The sequence below is a fragment of the Bos mutus genome, chromosome 22 (genome assembly GCF_027580195.1).
Source record: "Bos mutus isolate GX-2022 chromosome 22, NWIPB_WYAK_1.1, whole genome shotgun sequence".
NCBI lineage: Eukaryota > Metazoa > Chordata > Mammalia > Artiodactyla > Bovidae > Bos > Bos mutus.
In genome coordinates, this window is record NC_091638.1 from 51,523,512 (window position 1) to 51,543,534 (window position 20,023).

The window sequence follows — 20,023 nt, forward strand, 5'->3', positions numbered from 1 at the left end:
GACTTCCCTTCCTGGCTTACTGCCCGGGCATGGCCAGGGACAGCCCATACAGCATGGCTACCGCCAAAGTCAGGAAGGCCAGCAGGCCCAGGGGGGCCAGCAGCCCTTCCCCGGGTGGGGCTCCAGGGCACATCTTTGGGGAAGGAGCTGGCTTGGGGCTCCTGTCACCTCGAAGGTTGGGGCCGGTGTCGCTGGCTCTGGCCAGGGGCACAGTGGCTGTGACAGCAGATGGCCTTGGGTTGGTTCCAGTAGAGGTTGTGATCACGTACATTGGCTTGACGGTGCTGAAGGGCTTGGCGTGAGCATCCACCCACCGTAGCAGGGCCCGCGGCCTCCACTGACAGACGCTCAGCAGGGCGAGCACGTCCCCCTCGGCGGTGTGCGAGTCTGGCGGGGCCTGCCCGTACAGGCGTGTGTAGACGCTGCCCAGGCTGTAGCTCTTCCTTGGGCCGTGCTCCGAGGAGCTGCCAGTCGGCTCCAGAGCCTTCAGGGCAGCGATGCTGTCCACACAGAAGGCGGCGTCCAGAGCACTGGCCAGGCCCAGCAGTGCCAGCTCGGCCCGGAGCAGGGGGAAGTCGTAGCGGTCACCATTGTGGGCGACGAGGCACCAAGGCTGCGGCTGGCGCTGTAGGAAGGTACGGATCAGGTTGACCAGGTCAGCGTCAAAGGCCCGACGCCCATGTGCAGCCAGCACGGCGGTGCTCAGGCCCGTGATTTCGCTGGCCGCGGGGCTGCACACCTTCCCTGGAGCCACGCACAGGGAGAGCTTGTCCAGCACCCGGGGCGGCACGGGTGCCGTTGGCGAAGGCCCCTGAGGCGCAGAAAGGCCCTCCAGGGCATATCTGTGGACGGCCAGCAGGCACAGCTCGGTGATCTTGGGCTGGGAGAAGGGCAGGCCGGTGGCCTCCAAGTCCAGGAAGATGAGGGTCTGCACAGGCCCTGGGGGCAGGGCCCGAGAGCCCATGGTGGGTGTCTGCTGCTGAGCCTGGGGAGGAGCAGGGGGTCGGGGTGGGAGAGTGAGTGTCCGCTGACGGGCTGTAAGGTGGGTGGGGTGGGAGCACCTCTGGCCTTCCCTGCCCCATTAGATCCTGTTGCTGAGCTCCAGCACCCACTATCAGGCAGTAAGACAGAGAAGGTAGGGTGGCTTCCTTAGTGGGACCCGCTCACTCAGCTGTCCAGGGGAAGGCTCAGCTCCTCCCCTGGTGCCCTCTTAGTGTATGTGGGGGTACCCATGGCCCTCCCACCCTGCCTCATGCCCTTGGGGGTTCTCACTTACCGAGGAGCCAGCAGGCAGCAATGACTCAGGGTGCACACTCTCTGCCTGGTTCTTGCTGCCGGCAGCAGCAGTGGCGGGAAGTGAAACTTAGCCTGAGCCCGCCCAAGGGCTGCTGTGAGCACGGCCCGCCCCTCGTCAGCTGGCTTGGGCCGTCCCTCCTGATAGCATCCGTCCCTCTCCAGGCACCCGCAGGGCCGCCCCAAAGGCCTCAGATCTCTGGCTGTGGGCCCGCTGGCTAGCATGGTGCACCAGGGCCCTCGCACGCTCAAGGTGGGAGGACCAGGCTATGGGGGGAGGCTGGCTTCATGACTTGGCCTGCTGGGAGCCCCCTTGCTATGGCCATTTTGCATGCAGTCTGTGGCCCCACTTTCCCAGGCCTCCCTGTAGGCCTGGGCTGAGGGCTGCCTCCACCCCTGCACACAATGGTTTCTTCCAGTGGCCTCAGGAGAGAGGGATGACTCAGGGCAAATCCACAAGGGGCAGGGCTCCTTCCCCAGGGCAGATTCATCACCGTGGGGCTGGAGCTCTCCTCTCTGGCAGGGCCCAGCAAGGATCTCAGCCTTTCCCAGGTCTCCCTCCTGCTCTGCCCCTCCCACTCTGCCCACACGGAGCAAACTCAGGAAACACAAGGCTGGCGCGCTCTCAGCCAGTCAGTGCTTTTAATCAGAGGAGGAGGGAAGGACGGGAGTGGCTCTGGTGCCACCGTGTGGCTCGGTGCTCACAGGCCTCAGCCACAGTCCATCTCGGGCTCGTCCATGTCGGTCTCCACGGCACAGAGATCCTCCAGGGCCGCCTCTGAGCCAAAACCCAGAAGGTTCTGTGGTGAAGGCCCAAAGGCGCCGGGACTGGGGGTGGCCCCACCACTCCGTCCGCCCCCCCAGGCCCGCAGGAACTAACCAGTCCCTTCCACGCCCAGGCCTCGCTCCCTCAGCTACTGCAAGCAAAGTGATACAAAGGCGATTCAGACAGGGATGTTTCTGGAAAAGCCATGGCTCTGCCAGGCTGAATCAGTAGATACGAGCCAAAGGCAGGCTGATATACTGAGAGAGGAGCCAGAGCAGGAAGGGAAGGGTGGCCGGGTGCTGGCAAAGGCTGTGTGGATGGCGGGCCGCTGACTTAAGGCCAGGGGGTCTGACTCGCCCGGGGACTTCAGAGCCGACCCCACGTTGGGGCTGGGGCGGGGGGGCCTCCTGCAGGCTCACCTTCACAGTCGGTCACATCAGGAAGCCCTCGAATCAGCGTGCTGACCCCGGGCATGACCTGGTCGTACTGGTGCAGGACCTCCACGCAGTGCACTGTGAAGAGCTTGTCCTTCTGGGACAGGCCGTGCAGCAGCAGCACCGTGTCCCGCAGACACCGCACCGTCCGCCTCTGCTGCTCGGTGCGCGGGGGCCCCCTTGCCCGCCGCACTGTCAGCCACTGTCTGTGCAGCACCACCGTGAGCGCTCTGACCACCTGCGGGAGGGCGCGGGCAGAGGTCAGGGCATGTGGTCTCTGCACCCGGACCACCGGCTCAGTGGGGCAGCCCCGGTCCTAGCCTCACCCCAGGGTGAGAAGGGTTCTGAGCGGCAGCACCAGGGTCCAGCCCTGGTGAAGGAGCATGGAATGCTCTCCAATGGCCCTGTCACCCACCAGCAGGGCTGCCCGCTGCCAGCCCCCTTCTGCCCCTGGCACTCACCTCCACGTTGCACTGGCAGCTGGAGCCAGTGACTGGGGAGGAGGGGCTCTGCACACCCAGCTTGGCCAAGAGCCACACGGCCTAGAACGAGAACAGACTCGGTTACATCCGCGCCAGAACACCACCCCAGTTCCAATCACGGTGAGGGCTTTCTCAGGCTTCTTGCAGAGCTCCAGTGGCCTAAGCAACTGCCTGTCTAAAGAGTCCCTTGGACTGCAAGAAGATCAAACCAGTCCACCCTAAAGGAAATCAGTCCTAAATATTCACTGGAAGGACTGATGCCGAAGCTGAAACTTCACTACTTTGGCCACCTGATTCGAAGAGCTGACTCCTTAAAAAAGACCCTGATGATGGGAAAGATTGGAGGCAGAAAGAGAAGGGGACGACAGAGGATGAGATGGTTGGATGGCATCACTGACTCAATGGACATGAGTTTGAGCAATCTCCTGGAATTGGTGATGGACAGGAAAGCCTGGCGTGCTGCAGTCCACGGGGTCGCAAAGAGTTGGACATGACTGAGCGACTGAACTCAACTGTCTGCACTGATGGGATCCAAGAGGTGATGGTATCCTGGGCCTTCCCAAGAGACGCTCAGGACCAAGACCTGTGTGTCACCAATGACTCCCTGCCTCCAGGCCCACCTCCAGGTACCAGGCCACCCTGCCACCCCAGGATATCCTGGGTCCATGCGTGTTATATCTGTATAGTAGGGGGCCCCCCAAAACGAGTCTTCCTTGTTAGTCTCTAAACACGTCACCGATGTGAATGAAAGCCCCTTTTGTCCCCTAGGGAGGAAAAGTGCCCCTCCGGTGGGGTGGCGTGGGGTGGGGTGGCAAGCCGTCCACAAAGGGGCTCTGGTTCTTTTACCTCTTGCTCCAGCTGCAGCCACTGTGTCTCGGAGGCGGCTCTGTCAGGCCTTGACGTGATGTACATGTACAGCAGCAGCAGGAGGCAGCCTTCTGGAAGGGAGGCCCCAGCTCACACTCAGGCTCCGCCCTCCCACCCACCGCCTGAGGTACAAGCTGCGGGAGGCCTCAGGAGGTGCCTGGCCCGTCCCTGCCACCTCCCTCCCCTCCAACTAGCCGGAGCTGTCCGGGCGCGTGCCCCCCACCCCCTGGCCTGCTTTACCCGAGTGGGAGCAGAGCTGAGGTGCGAGCTTCTCATGGTCCACCAGGAGGGACAGGAGCTCAACCGTCAGCAGCACGCTGGGCAGGGGCGTCTCTGGGCGCAGGCACTGCGGCAGCACCCTGAACACGCACTGGAACCTGAAACACAGGGGCCCAGAAAGACGTGATGCCTCCAAGGCAGCTCCGAAACTCACCCTCCTTTTTCACTGTCGGTAACGGGAAATTGAAGAGGCCACGGAAGAGGAGCCTGGATTCAGGCAGACCTGGGTCCAAATGTTAGCCTGCAAACAAGTGAGTTACCCTTCACTGCGGGGCTGCCATGGCTGAAAGAGGACAGGACCTTGCCTGGCCCAGTGCCACCTCGAAAATACAGGATGCCTCCCTGGACCTGGGGAGCTGGCCTCTACACTGCTCCCAGCTCCTTCCTGCCTCTGCTCTCAAATACAGAGCCAGGTCTTGAGCTGAGTGTGAGAGGAAAGTCCTAAACCCACCACCAAAGGACTAGCCAGACTCTGGTCAGATCTCATGACATCACTTGCCAAGCAAGGAAGACTTCATTTTCTCCGCTTGTCAGGAAACACTAGCTCCTCTGCAGCCAAGTATATGAAGGTACCCACTTGAGGTGTGCATGGTGAGGGGCTCGGGCACTCTTCCCCCAAGTCTCGGGCAAAGACCTGGCCCATTCATTACCAGGGAGCCAAGTCCTAAGATAAGCACTGCTGTTTGCTCAACCCACACAACCTCCTAGGTGGTGGGGGAGTTCTATGGGTGTGTCCCCTTTCATATAAGGAGGTTAAGAATATTCCCTGTGTACCATTAGGGAACAAAGTCTATTTGGGGCAAACTCATTTGAGAGCAAATCCTGTACGATAGACAAGCTGAACGTTTCTAGCCACCAGGGAGTATGGAACTTGTTGGGAAACTGGAATTTCCAAGTATCCACTAACAAGTAACCTAATTTCATTATTAGGCCAGAAGTGGCCCACTGAAACTAAAATAAATAAATCTGTCTATATATACAACACAGTTATTTCCAAAGTATTTTTTGAAAACATCAGAGCCTTCTTTTAAATGCTTTTTTTTCCCTCCAGGGCCCCCAAATGCACAATAAATAACAGTCGTGCTAGTCTGCATGAGTTGGAGATAAGTCCTTTTTGTTCAAAAGCACCTGTCAGAAAAAAAAAAAAAAAAAAATGCCCCTGCCATGCCAGTACCTGGGGAGCAACCCTGGACCACCTAACTGCTACACCAGATGGGGTAGAAAGGCAAGACTCAGGATGACATGCCCTCAAGCCTGGATGGGCAGTGGCGCCCTTCCCGAGACCACAGGCTGCCTGGCCGCTTGTGCTGTACCACGTATGCTTTAGAGCCCTGGTAGCACCTGTGTTACGCTCCCTGGTGGCTCAGACGGTAAAGAATCTGCCTGCAGTGCGGTTCAATCCCAGAGTTGGAGTGGGCACGGCAATCCACTCCAGTATTCTTGCCTGGAGAATCTCCATAAATAAAGGACCCTGGCAGGCTACAGTCCATGGGGTCACAGAGTCGTACTGAACGACTAAGCACAGCCCAGCACCTGTCCCTGGCTTTTGCTTTTATTCCAAGGTGAACAGGAAGCTGTGTGGTAATGGGGTTCAGCTTGTAAGCATGAAGGAATTTGGAAGGGAAGTACTGTGTGGGAAGTGGCATCAGACAGTCACTTAGGAGCCTAACTGGCTTGAAACCATCTAATACACTCCCTCTGGCATTTCAGACAAGATTCCCTAACTCAACACAGAGTTTATTCACTCAGCAAACACTGAGTGCTCACAGAGAGCCAGGCTCTGTGCTGGGCGGGAGGACGCAGGGCTCTGAGGGTGCCGCCTGGGCTTGTAAGCGCCCATGAAACGGCTGTTGTTTCACCTTACAGACAAGGTCAACAGAATAGAATGGTGATCTATCTACCATGATAACTGGTAAAAATGTGGTTCCTGGAATTCATTCATTTAAACAATAAGAAAGCAAGATGCAAGGATTTTTCACTTATCCACAGATCAATGTGATGAGCTGCATTAACAAAGTGACTAAAAAACCATATGATCATCTCAACAGATGCAGAACATTTGCTAAAGTTCAGCATCCATTTTTGATAAAAACTTCAGAGAGCAGGTATAGAGGAAACTTAGGTCAACATACTAATAATAAAGGCCACATATGAAAAACCCACATCTGACATCATACGCACTGGTGAAAAGCTGAAAGCATTTTCCCTAAGATCAGGAACAAGACAAGGATGCCCACTCTCACCATTTTTATTCAGCATAGTTTTGGAAGCCCTAACCACAGCAATCAGAGAAGAAAAAGAAAGAAAAAGGAATCCAAACTGGCAAGGAAGAAAAAAATGTCACTGTTTGCAGATGACATACCGTACGTAGAAAATCTAAGATGCCACCAGAAAATGACTAGAACACATCAATGAATTTGGTAAAGTTGCAGGATACAAAATTAAGACACAGAAGTCTGTTGGATTTCTGTACACTAACAATGAGCTATCAGAGAAATTAAGGAAACAATCCCACTTACCATTGCATCAAAAAGAATAAAACATCTAAGAATAAGCCTACCTAAGCAGGCAAAAAGGCCCAGACTCCCGTAACTGTAAGATGTTGATGAAAGAAACTGAATACGACACAGATGAAATGACAGAACCTATTCTTGGATTGGAAGACTCGATACTGTCCAAGTGACTGTACTACCCAAGGCAATCTACAGATTCAGTGCAATCATTATCAAATTACCAATGGCATTTTTCACAGAACTAGAGAAAAACATTTAAACAGGCAGAACGCCGTTTGACATAAATTGCAGCAACTGATTTTTAGACCCATCTCTTAAAGCAAACAAAAGCAAAAAAAAAAAAAAAGCCAATGGGACCTGCCTAATTAAATTTAAAAGCTTTTGCACAACAAAGGAAACCATGGACAGAATGAAAAGAGAACCCATTATTGTGGGAGAAGATAACTGCAAGTGATATGACCGATAAGGGGGTCATATATTCAGCATATATAAACAGCTCGTACAACTCAACATTAAACAAACAACCCAATCAAAAATGAGCAGAACTGAATAGACATTTTTCCAAAGAGGACAGCCAGATGGCCCACAGACACATGAAAAGATGCTCAGTTATCACTCATCACCAGGGAAACGCACATCAAAACCACAATGAGACATCACCTCAAACTGGTTGAATGGCTACCACCATCAAGAACACCAATAACAAATGTTGGCAAGGATGAGAAGAAAAGGGAATCCTTCAGTGCTATTGGTGGGAATGTAAATTAGTGCAGCCATTGTGGAAGAGTATGGGAGTTTCTCAAAAAACTAAAATGGGAGTACCATATGATCCAGCAATTCTACTTCTGGGTTATATCCGGGAAGAAAAAAACAAAACAGTAATTTGGAAAGATACATGCACTCCGATGTTCATAGAAGCATTATCTGCAATTGCCAAGGTGTTGAAGCAACCTAAGTGTCCATCAGCAGATGAATGGATAAAGAAGTTGTGATACACACACACACACATCGGAATACTGTTGTTGTTCAGTCGCCAAGTCAGGTCAGACTCTTTGGGACCCCATGGACTGCAGCATGCCAGGCTTCTCTGTCCTTCACTATCTCCTGGAGTTTGCTCAAATTCATGTCCATTGAATCGGTGATGCTATCTAATAACCATCTCATCCAATGCCACCCCCATCTCCTTTCGCCTTCAATCTTCAACTCAGCCATAAAAGGAACAAAATTTTGCCATCTGCAACAACATGGATGGCCTTGGAGGGCATTATGATAAGTGAAATAAGACAGAGAAAGGCAAAAACTGTATGATATCATGTATATGTAGAATCTAAGAAATACAGGAAACTGGTGAACTAAAAAAGATAAAGACTCATAGAGCAAACTAGTGGTTACCTCTGGGGAGAGAGAAGGAAGGAAGGGCAGAATGGGGGTAGATTAAAGCAGCGTTGTTATGGGATTGTATGAAATCATGTGTGAAACTTCTGAAAATTGTAAAGCACTATGGAATTTTAAAAAGAAAAAAAGAGAAGACTCAAAAGGAAAAAAAAAAAATCCAAGCAACCAGCCACTATGACTTGGGCCTACCTTGCTGTCCATACTACTCTGCAGTACACTGTGTCGAGCTCTGAGCACCACCTTTAGGATGGACCAGACAGGCGGGAATATATTCATATGGCAACCAGGATCCAGAAATGTGTTTAGTAAACAGGTATTCTGGGCTCAGAGATGAAAAGACTTAAAATCTGTGCAGCCAGTGGAGTCGTTCCAACACAAGAACTGGCCTCTGGGTGGAGTGCTGAGGGGGGAGATGAGATTCTAGGACTAACTAGAGGACTGGCTGGGTGAGGTTTACCTTCCCAAGTGTTCAAGGTCTGGAATCCCAAGCTAGGACTTTATTATAGTGGTGTTTCGCAACAAACTTTAAGAGGAACAAGTGACCTGTGGCTCATGCCAGTGGTGGGCACCTTGCAGATGGGCAGATTCCCAGCAGTCAGCTTGTACCTGCACACCCTCTGCCTCCTCAGGGAACCCCAGCAAACTCAACTTCAACATGCCCATGATGTGCGGTCTTCACCTGACGCACGTCCCAGGTCCACAGGTCTCTGGGTTCGGTCTTTGTCTTGGGGGCAGGACGCTCTTCCATGGTGACTAGCAGCCTTCTTTTAACACATGTGTGTTTTGCTTACCTACTGTCTAGAGGCAGCACTAAGCCAAATAAACCACTTCCTTGGTTCTAACACCTGGCCCCATTTCCCATGACTTCAGAACTCCCTGAGCCAAGAACCTAAACCAAGGCTTAGAGCCGAGCAGTATGAACGCGGCAAGATGGGAGCAAGCTCAGGGGCCACAGGACAGACCTTGAGAGGTCAGGTAAGACCCACAAGGAACCATGACTCCCATGCTGCAGGATACCTGGGCAGGAAATCAAAGGAAGCATTTTCAGCTAATTCCACCAAAACCTTAAGGCACTGGCTGAGGACACTGGCTTGAAGGTGACCTGTTGCTGCAGAAGAGGAAGCCAGAAGGTGAAGGAGCATCTTCAAGAGTGGATGCTGGCCTTGGTCCTTGGCAAGCCCCTCTGGGGCTGAGGTTGCATCCCCATGACTATGTCCGTGAACCTGGCTCTGGTCTCCTTCGCCCGCAGCAGGCTCAGCGCCTGCTCCTGACAGTAACAGGCAGACGACTGCTCCGCTGTGGCACACCAGGTGCTGGAGAACGCTAAGTGCCGCCACCGAGAAGCCTTCCAGGTTATAAAGAGAGTCCTCGGGGCTGGCCTCTACCCCAGGGCTCACACGGGAGGGGTGTGTCGGCGGGTCCGCAGGCGCTCCGCTTCTCTTGGCTGCTGCCAAATCCTGCAGAGCCTGACAGTGTAAGCCGATGAAGAACTGTACCAGGGGGAGGAGATGCACAGCCCCAGGGAGCCTGTGGAGCGGGAAGGCCCTTCCGCCTCCCTCTGCTGGGTCTCTGTCGCTGGAGCCTTCCTCATTCCTGGCCACCAGGTTCAGTCCGGTGAGCGCCATGTGCTGCGCTTCTCTCAGGGCTGAGACGGGAAATGACCCATCGCGAGGACCTGTGGTCCTCAGGCTTGAAATCCCAGTCAAGGTACTAGCAACCAACACAAAAGAAAAGACACAAGTGTGAGAGGCAGATATGGTCAAGCAACCCAGATAGCCTGCAGCAAATTCTCTCATCTCCCTGCCCAGAGCAGATGTCTGGGGCTGGTCAGGACCAGATGGGGACTTGCTCCCCCAAAACTCCTTCCAGACAAGCTTTTTAGGAGTCTTGTGCTTACCTGCCAAGCCCCGGTAGCTGGAACTGGGTGCCAGCAGGAGCCTCAGGACAACTGCTCAGGAGATGGCACAGACCCAGGGGAGACCCGGGGATCAAAGGCTGCTTCAGGAGAAGGTTTATCAAAATGGAGCCTGCGGAAAGACAGGTGACATGAGAGTGCTTTTCTATAATGCCAACTCTCCTCTCAACAGCCACTGAGGTCCCCTGAGACACCTGTGGGTACTGAAGGCTCGGGGGCATACTTGTTCTTGGCCCCTCCCAGTTTATAGCCACATACTTCAATCACAGATTCCTATTCCCACTGACCCTCTAAAGCATTGCCTGGTTCCCACAGCCCAGGACAGCTAGGCAATTCCAGTGCAGCCTCACAGAGCACAATCAGAGCTGGGCAGGCATCTGGCAGAAGGGGCACGCCTTCTGGTACCTTGATTGTTTGATCTCCAGCTGTCAAGAAGACTTTTCTGGGGCTCTTCCTGCTTTATGGGGCCACCTCCCAGACTGTGGACCTTATTCTCTGCAACTAGATAAATAAAATGTTAATCAAAATTAGAACATGAAAACATGCATCTATCAGAAACTCTTTAAACGTGACGAGTTTCAAACATACATTGTTTTATTTTTTTCAACTCTGGATCAAAACAAGAGCCAAAGCAACTCATGAACCTTCGCATCTTTGCCTTCCTCATATAAAATAGGAACTTGTATAAGGAAAAGAAAATTAAATTGTGTTCCCCACTCCTAAGTCAGGCAATAACATAAAAGCTGTAACCTTCACATTTATGTGATTATTACATGCCAGACACTGTTCTAAGAGCTTTATACCTGTCAACTCTCTTGTTCTTCACACCAGCCCTCCCAGGAGGTGTTATTAGTGGCTTTGTTCTATATACGGGAAAACTGAAGCACAGAGGTTTGCTGTGTGTCTGTGTGTATGTGTGTGTATGTGTGTGTTCAGTGTGTGTGTGTGCTTAGTCGCTCAGTCACGTCTGACTCTTCGTGACCCCATGGACTGTAGCCTGCACCAGGCTCCTCTGTCCATGGAATTTTCCAGGTAAGGATACTAGAGCAGGTTGCCATTTCCTTCTCCAGGGAAATCTTCCCAACTATAACCGCTTCTCAATTTGCTCCAAAATGTGCGTAGCTGTAGTTGGCAGGGGTGCCGTGATGCTAATGACTTGAAAGAGCTGATGGTGGCAGGACAGAGGTGGATCTGAATGGCAGGATACACGGGCACAGCACAGTCTCCCAGTGAAAACTACCAACGCTAGATTGCTTCTCTCTAGAAGCAGGAGCACTGTCTCCGTCTGGACTCAGCCTGGCGACGAAAGGAGCGCATATTCCTGCACCCTAGTTGTGTTTCTGGCCTGTTGATGGATGCTGACTGCGGAGGTTTTAAAATACGCCTGCAAGTTCTTTGACACACTTGCACTCAAAGGGCGCAGCCTAGTTTCCTTCCCCTTGAACACGGCCCAGACTCAGGGACTCAGTTCTAATGAACAGAACTTACGCTGAGTGATAGAACTGACGCTATGTGACTTCCAGGTTCAGACACAGAAAGGATAGATTCCGCTTCCACCAAGCTCTCTGAGTTTGCTAGCTCTTTAGGAAGCCATCTACGGGGTGAGGAGGTCAGCCAAGGAGCCCTGGGGAGAGGCCCACATGTGAAAAGGAATTCCACTGCTGGACATGTAAGTGCACCACCTTGAAATAGATCCTCCAGCCCCTGACAAGCCTTCAGTGATTCCAGCACCCTTAGAGACAAACCATCCCCACTATGCTGTCAGAACTGTGGGCCCACAGAAAGGAGGAGAAAATAAACACCCAATTGTTTCAAGGCTCAAGGTCAAGTGGTCTGATATTGAGTTGTAGATGATAGAGAGACGGACTTACCCTCTCTGCTCATCGGGGATTTGTATGCTGGCTCTGTCTGGCAGGGCTGGGGAAGGGACTTGTTAGCACTAAAAGACTCCTTTGTAGGGAAAGATGGTTTTCCAAATTGTGGAGAACATGCTTCTGGCTTTATAACCACAGAAGGGCTTTTCCTAGGACTGGAAAAAGTTAACTATGAAAGCAGAGTAATGATTCTGCTAACCCTTATGTAAAATTCCTGGTTATAAAACTTCTAACAGGTTTTAAACTTTTCATGTTCAGGTGATTTGACCAAAAGATTCATCTAATCCACACTTGTTAGTCTTTGTCAGGATAGCAGTGTAAAAGTCAAGGCATTTTCATCCAAATGGTAGAAAAAAATCTTTCCTTTGTTTCTACCTTCAAAAGTATTGGGCAGAATTCAAGTACTATTTCCAATTCTACCAAAACATATTTTCAATTTGTAACCTCTTTTTAAAAAATTTAATTGGAGGATAATTGCTTTACAATGTTGTACCGGTTTCTGCCATCCAACAGTGCAAATCAGCCATAAGTATACGTGTCTCCACCCCCTTGAACCCGCCTCCCACCGCCCACCCCATCCCACCCCTCTAGGTGGTCACAGAGTGCCAGGTTGAGCTCCCTGTGTTACACAGCACTGGTAATGTATATGTCTCAGTGCTAGTCTCTCAATTTGACCCACACTCTCCTTCCCTGTGTCCACAAATCTGTTCTCCGTGTCTAGATCTCTATTGTTGCCCTGCAAATAGGTTCATCAGTACTATTTTTCAAAATTCCATATATATATATACATACATACATACATGATACTTTTTTTTCCTGAATTACTTCACTCTGTATAACACGCTCTAGTTCATCCACCTCACTAGAACTGACTCAAATTCATCCCTTTTATGGCTGAGTAATATTCCATTGTATATATGGACCACAACTTCTTTATACTTTTATCTGTGGATGGACATCTAGGTTACTTCCATGTCTTGGCTATTGTAAATAGTGCTGCAATGAACACTGGGGTACATGTGTCTGTTTCAATTATGGTTTTCTCAGGGTATATGCCTAGTAATGGGATTGCTGGGTCATATGGTGGTTTTATTTCTAGTTTTTTAAGGACTCTCCACACTGTTCTCCACAGTGGCTGTATCAGTTTGCATTCCCACCAACTGTGTGAGAGGGTTCCCTTTTCTCCACACCCTCTCCAGAATTTATTGTTTGTAGATTTTTTGATGATGGCCATTCTACCTTATATTGTCCCTCTCCCCACTGGCAACCACTAGTTTACAACAACCTCTTTTTTAATAGCCAGGGACTGAATTAAAAGATTTTCAGTAGAAAGAGCATCTAGTGAGAGGTGTGTTGTTTCTTGCAACTAGGAAATGGCTGGTTCCTTGGTGCCAGGGCTTTTACGTTAGAGAAGCAGTCTTAACCCTCCAATTAGATCAGACAATGCTGAGGCCGTCCTGTGAGTAGAGTGTGAAGAGGTAAGGATGGATTCCTTCTGCTGTCCTCTGTCTTATCTGGACTATGTAAGGCCTAAAGAGTTCAGTTTCATACCCTGCCCATTATAAGCAAAGGCAGCAGAATGCTGAACACCAGAAAAAGACGACCTGACCTACACTGTCCAAGTTTCAAGAATGATACTGACAGACTTCTCACAGGACAGACCATTAACAAACTGATTATATCTGCAGCAAAGGTGGGGGCCGTTGGGCAGCAAATGAGAAAAAATGTTCTAAGCAATTGGGACTGACATACAGTTGGGACAAAATCACTTATTTGAAACAAATTACATAAAAATGAAGACTGGTCTACTCTAAAACTCTAGAGGTCATCTTTCCAGCCTTTTCTCATCCTGAGTTGTGTTTATAAAGTCCTACAGGAAGAAAGCACTTTCAGAGAGTGTGGGGCCCTTATGCTACGACCCCCCAAACCATTCCAGCCTCATCTGAACCACCTTTGAGGCCTCCGGAAAAGAGGATCTGTGCCCCAGTGGCAGAGTCTAAATGACCTTTGTTCACAACTAGCCTGATACCGTCATTCAGACTTTTTAGGAAACGATAACAAAACTGTTTCCTCCCTCTAGCGCCATCATTACCTGACATGGGAAACGGTGGGTACAGCTAGTTTATTAGCTCGTTCACTGCTCTGAAGCTTCGTTCTTAATTCATTCATCTCTGCATCTTTAAACTGGAGTTCAGACTGCAAGGACTGGAGCTGGAAGGCAAAAGAAATAGAGAGGTCTCATCACATATACAGAAACAGCTCTGGGGGACTGTCCTGGCAGCCCAGTGGTTAAAAGTCCATGTTTCCAATGCAAGCGGTCCAGGTTTGATCCCTGGTCTGGGAACAAGGATCCCACCACCACCAACAATAAAAAGTAGTTCTGGGCTTCAAAAATCTCAAGCTAGTAAAAGAAAAACAAACAATGAGAAATAGTATAAAAGTCTGCTGTGACATAAATGGCCCCAAAATATCAAGTTTTAGCTTTCTTACTGAAAGATGGCATGGTATTCTAGAAAGATATTTTGACCTGTTTATTGCTAGGTGGTATGTGAGGATTCAAACACCATTTACTCGGCCTCTCTGAACTTCAGCTGACGTGTAAGATAAATACCTGTCTTCATGACTGGGGGGATTAATTAAGAATATAACTGTAAAATGCCCAGCACAAAGCTTGCCAGGGTGCAGTATCTCACAGTAACATGGAGACCTTGTAGTGAACCTGTTGCTATGCTTTAGTCACTCAGTTGTGTCTGACTCTTGGCGACCCCATGGACTGTAGCCCCCCAGGCTCCTCTGTCCATGGGATTTCCCAGGCAAGAATACTGGAATGGGTTGCCATTTCCTCCTCCAGGGGATCTTCCCGACCCAGGGATCAAACTCACAGCTCCTGCATTGGCAAGTGCGTTCTTTACCCCTGAGCCACCAGGGAACATGGTGGTGCACAGTCCAGGTCTTCCTGAAGCTCTGGGCTGAGAATCTGGAATAGTTTTACCAAAACCCTGAGCAGTGTGGGGAGACCTGCTGCTCTGGCCAACAGTAACTGCTGCCATTCCCTGAGCACAGTCCATACCAGGCATAGCACCAGACACGAGTGCAGGACCATTTAAGTCTCACAACAACCCTTCTGGTTATTTTCGGGAACAGATAAAGGAGATGAGTCATAGAGCATGACTGATCACCCTGAGGTCACCGCTTGAATGTGATAAACCCTGGCTTCAGTCTCTGGCTTGTTGGTACCTCCCTTGGTCTTCACTATGCATATGGAAAAGCAACTACTGCTGTTAGTGTTAGGCACAGGTCAGCGCTTCTTCAAAGACTGCCAAGTTTGCTGAATGAAGTAATGGCAGAGTAAAACCCATGTCCTTATTTGGGAAGTGAAGGAAAGTAATGTATACCTGGCACCCAGTTTTTCTCCCCACAACAGTGTCTCCCTCCCCTAAGAAACATCATTTTCCTGCCTCTGAATATGTGATTTGAATGGGAGCTATTATCTCTTTGGTTCCAGTGACTAGTTCCAGGGTAGGCATGTAACTCAGGTTAGACCAATTAGAGCCTTCCCAGAATTTTAAAACTTGAGATGAGGACCCCTAAGTCTTCAGTCTGTTCTGGAGCTGTGAAATATGAGGCCTGGAGCTCTTGGAGAAAACATCCTCAGCCATAAGGATGGAATTTATCAACAGTACAGAGAATAAAGACGAGTTTTGGCACATCTCGAGTCATTTGAGACCGCAGTACATCTGTTTTCCCCAGACTTAGTTACAGAATGCAATCCTTTTTTTGTTTGTTTGTTTGGCCTAAGCTAGGTCAGTTGAGTTTCTGATCTGCGTGCCCCCCCGCCCCCCAAAAAAAGGAAGCAAATAATTTAAGCCTATTTCTGCAAAGTGTTAGCCAGTGGCTTAGGCAACCACAGCAAAGCAGAATTTCATCTACGTCCTTTTCCAAATCACCCAGCCTCAAAGAAAAGTACATGTAATTAGTTGGTAGCAAAAGTATTTTCAGCAAACAACTGCTGAAGTCTTCCTGGGAGATTTATAAGCAACTTTAGGCATTGCTTCCAAAGGAACTCAGTAAGCAGGCAAAGCTGATGTCCATACAAGCAAAACATATCTCTGGGTCACCTTTTTGGAGAACTCCTTTTCTTTTTCACTGAGTGCCTGGGTTTTCTCTTGCTCAAGAAGGAAATGAGATCTTCTCTGTTCCTCTAGAATGGATTCTGTCTGATGCAATGAGTCCCGCAAAATTTTAATTTCTCCATTTTTAATGAGCACTTCTTCTTCCATTGCCTTCATCTGGAAATTCCAAATTGATCTCGTGAAAGGTTTGTAAGGGAAAATTGTATATAATATACAATGTGCTTATTTGCATTATAATTAACGCATATATGCACTTATTTCAACATGTAGCTGGGGAGGTGAAGAAACACATTTAAAACATGTCCAAAGGATCAATAAGTGCTCAGAATACATCCATGCCAACCAGACCACGACCTGCTAGGTCCATTCCTGGGACAGCAGGTTTTCAGCAAATAGCTTAAAGACATACTTGTCACTTCTGCGTGCACATTCCAAAGGTCCTAGGGACCTACAGATAGTCATATGAAAAATGTCTGCTTTTTGCAAAACTGTTAATGAAAATAGCAACCATTATGATGTTGTGTTTCTTCTATAAGACACATGCTATAAATTTATCTCAGTACTATAACAGAAAGTTTGTATCTCTTTTTGTATAGGTTTACAAAGTGTTTCTTTTCTTATCTTGGCTATTAGGAATCTCAGGATTTAGTTACAACCAAAATTTTCTGGCTTTCTTTCCCCAGCTTTCTCCCAATTCATGGGGATGAATCTGGACTCTTGTCTTAAAACTTTTCTATATTTTATTGTATAATGCTAACACATGCATAAGTGAATGCATTAACTACAAAAACTACAAGTTAAATCCCTTACCTTTTCTTTAAGTTCTTTGTATTGTGCCTGAAGTACCTCTAATTCAAAATTGTCTTTAACTGGAACACTTTCTCTGTTTTTCCCTGCAGGATATTTTGACATCCCATCTAATCTGGTGACCTTATGAACATCTGTAAAAAACAATTAAAAAAACCGAGTTCCCATATACTTTTTAAGACTCAGGATTTTCCACTTTCACCAGCCAGTGCTGAAAACAATCACTTTTGAAAGCAAATTAGAGAAAGATGTAGTAAGTAGAATACGTATTTTCGAACATAAGAACATGATTCAATCCTTATGAAATAACAAATTCTGCCACCCCCTCCCCATTCCGCACTCAGTTTCTTGTTTTTTTCCCCTGCATCCAGTTTTAAGGGTCTCAGCTAAAGGCTGAAAGGTGCTGTGGGAACCTCACTGTTCGAATCTCAGTGATCCATTATTCAACATTATTTACTCAGCATCTACAATATGTCAGGCACAATTTAGCCTCTCAAGAAAGCTACAGTGGTGAGAAAAATGGATACAGTCCTTACACTCATGGAGCTTACACGGCAATCAAAAATATAAGAATAAACATAAAATTACAACTGTTATAAAAGCTGCAGAGAAGAACAAATAGAGGGATGCCTGTAACAGGGGATTTCATCCACAAGGATGACTGGAAGCCTTCCCTGCTGCTAAGTCGCTTCAGTTGTGTCCGACTCTGTATGACCCCATAGACGGCAGCCCACCAGGCTTCCCCTGTCCCTGGGATTCTCCAGGCAAGAACACTGGAGTGGGTTGCCATTTCCTTCTCCAATGCATGAAAGTGAAAAGTGAAAGTGAAGTCGCTCAGTCGTGTCCGACTCTTAGCGACGCCATGGACTGCAGCCCACCAGGCTCCTCCGTCCATGGGGTTTTCCAAGCAAAAGAGTACTGGAGTGGGGTGCCATTGCCTTCTCCGGAAGCCTTCCCTAGATAAGTGATAACTGAATGGAGAGCTGAAGAACAAGCAGGAATTAACCAGAGGAGTGGCGATGGGGAATGGATGGAAAGAACATTCAATGTGTAAGAAACAGCAATATGGACTTCCCTGGTGGTCCAGTGGTTAAAACTTCAAATTTGCACTGCAGGGAGGGTGGGTTTGATCCTTGGGAACTAAATCCCATGTGCAGTGCAGCAAAAAAAAAAAAGACACAGCGATGTGCAGTTTCTGTATTGTAGGGAAGCATGGAGAATTCAAGGAATGAAGGAAGGTCAGTGTAGCTAGAAACCCGAGAGGGAAAGGGTCAGGCCATGCTGGGTCTTCTGGGCCATGTTAATGATTTTAATCTTTATACTAGAAGAAGTGTGAAGTCATTAAAGGCTTTCAGTAGGGATGTTCATTGTGCATCTGTGTGTGACAGAGATTTTACTTTTAAAATGATCACTCTGGCTGTGGTGTGAAGTCTGACTTGTAGGAGTCATAACTGGAAATGTGGACACAATTTAGTGAACTTTTGTCCAGGGGAGGGGTGATGGTAACACAGATCAGGGAGATGGCAGAGATGATGCAGAGGATGGATTCTCGAGATGGAAGAAAAAGGTAAAGTTACAGGATTTGGAAGGGGCCAGGGGGATGTTGGCTTGTGGTATGGGATGGAGAGTGGTGCCAGTCTCTGCCATGCAGAACATGTGTTCATCAACATGTCTTTTCTGAATGTCTGCTTTGCCAGGCACTATGCTGGAGATGCTGGTGGATGACTGGATTTCCAGGAAATGACTGTGTGGAATTTAACATGCCTATAAGACATCCAAGTAGAAATTCAAGGTACCCTCAAAACCTTTCTCTTCCAGGGAGCCCCATAAGATGTCACTAGAATGAGTGTAAGCTCCAAGAAGGTTGGGGCTTTTGTTTGTTGCTAAGTGTCTGTAGCTTCTAAAGTTTGGGCACCTAGTATAATTTATTGGTTGTATAAAAAGAATAAGTCTACCCTATCTCTTGCCTCTGCCAGATCCCTCTTGTGCTCAGGTGGTCCAAAGGAAAAGGTGGTCTTCATTCGATCTAAAGCCTCCCAAATATGTCATAAGAATGGGTCCCCACGTGTAGGTAAAGATGGTTCTTATGGCTATGGTAGTTGTGTTGCAAGGATCTCTGCTGAGAACTAAGAACCCAGTGGTCCAAAGTATAGAAACCCAAGTAAAATGTTAACCTAGCTTCCTATATTCCAAATCGGCTGTCTGACATTCCTGATACATTTCTCCTCTCAAATCAAAAGACCTCTTGGGAGACAACCGCTGCTTAAATCAGACTATTCCTAGGAAGGGGCAGTGTGGGTGCAAGACACCGGAACGGTCACCGCGGGGTTCCGAAGGCACAGCCATCTAGGGGGTCTAGGGAAGTCTGCACCACTCTCAAGAGGAAAAGGCGAACTCACTGGACACGTCCGGAGCCGTGGTCGGGCACTGGCTCAGGGCCTGGGACGCAAGCGTGTCGAGTTCCTCCAGGTCGTCGGCGGTGAAATCCCCATGCAGGCCGAATGGGTCTTCGGGGTCCGGGGTGGCGGGGATTCCTCGGGCCCGCTTGCTTGGAGGGTGCCCGGTGTTGGGCGGAGGGCCAGGACTAGGTGCCGGGGGCCCACTCCGCCTCCTGCTACCTGACGCGGAGATTCCAGCCATGCCTGCCGCCGGCTGATCTGTAAAGACACTGAACCCGGCCTATACCCGCGTGGAAGGAGGGATGGACCAACCGCCCGCGCGCCGTGGCTCGCCTCAGCCGCCGGGACACGCCCCCGAACCAACGAGCCAATCACCTGCCAGTTGACGGGCGCGGAGGAATGACATCATCAGAGCGCGCCGCGGTGCTCCATTGAGTGCGCGCTGAGCCCTGTTGCTTCCCGCCCTTCTTGGGCCCAGCCTCGCCTGGCGCTCTGGTACCGACTGTTAGGACTCGGTAGGCCACTACGGTGGTCTAAGCGCAGCGAACTGAGTTACTTAGCCAAACTCACCAGTCCCACCACGCAAGTGAGCTGTGTGCCGGCTCCCTGACATGCCCTGGGGTACACAGCAGCACTTGCTGGAGTTCGCCCAGATAGATATTCACCCGTGCAGTGTGAATCTATGGCAGGCAGCAGCATTCAGACTTTTGGTTTTTGTGACCTCGCTGTCCAGCCAGACCCACTTCTCAAATACCCCAGGCTCTTTTGAGGAGGAGTGTGGAAGAATGGGGTTGGGCTAGGAGTTAGGAATAGAGCTGTTATGAGCACACATCTTTGAGTACAGTAAATGTTTTGAATGTGTACAT

General features: G+C 49.6%; 1 protein-coding gene across 4 annotated transcripts; it reads right to left on the bottom strand.

Annotated features, from left to right (window-relative positions):
- Positions 1–441: 441 nt before the first annotated feature.
- ATRIP (ATR interacting protein) lies at positions 442–19,511 on the bottom strand. 4 transcript variants are annotated; one of them, XM_070360307.1, is made up of 13 exons: positions 19,158–19,510; positions 16,762–16,892; positions 15,937–16,107; positions 13,911–14,029; positions 11,816–11,973; positions 10,350–10,445; positions 9,927–10,056; positions 9,047–9,739; positions 4,083–4,219; positions 3,822–3,913; positions 2,955–3,035; positions 2,479–2,731; positions 442–625 (listed from the first exon to the last, which is right to left on the bottom strand). In XM_070360307.1, exons 1-13 carry the CDS (start codon positions 19,396–19,398, stop codon positions 585–587), a joined length of 2,343 nt encoding a protein of 780 aa, XP_070216408.1. In that variant the 5' UTR covers positions 19,399–19,510; the 3' UTR covers positions 442–584. The 4 variants fall into 4 exon arrangements, with proteins under 4 accessions (XP_070216408.1, XP_070216405.1, XP_070216404.1 ...); XM_070360304.1 differs by having other exon boundaries at positions 524–985; positions 3,822–3,910; positions 19,158–19,511; XM_070360303.1 differs by having other exon boundaries at positions 524–985; positions 19,158–19,511.
- Between the last annotated feature and the right edge of the window lie 512 nt (positions 19,512–20,023).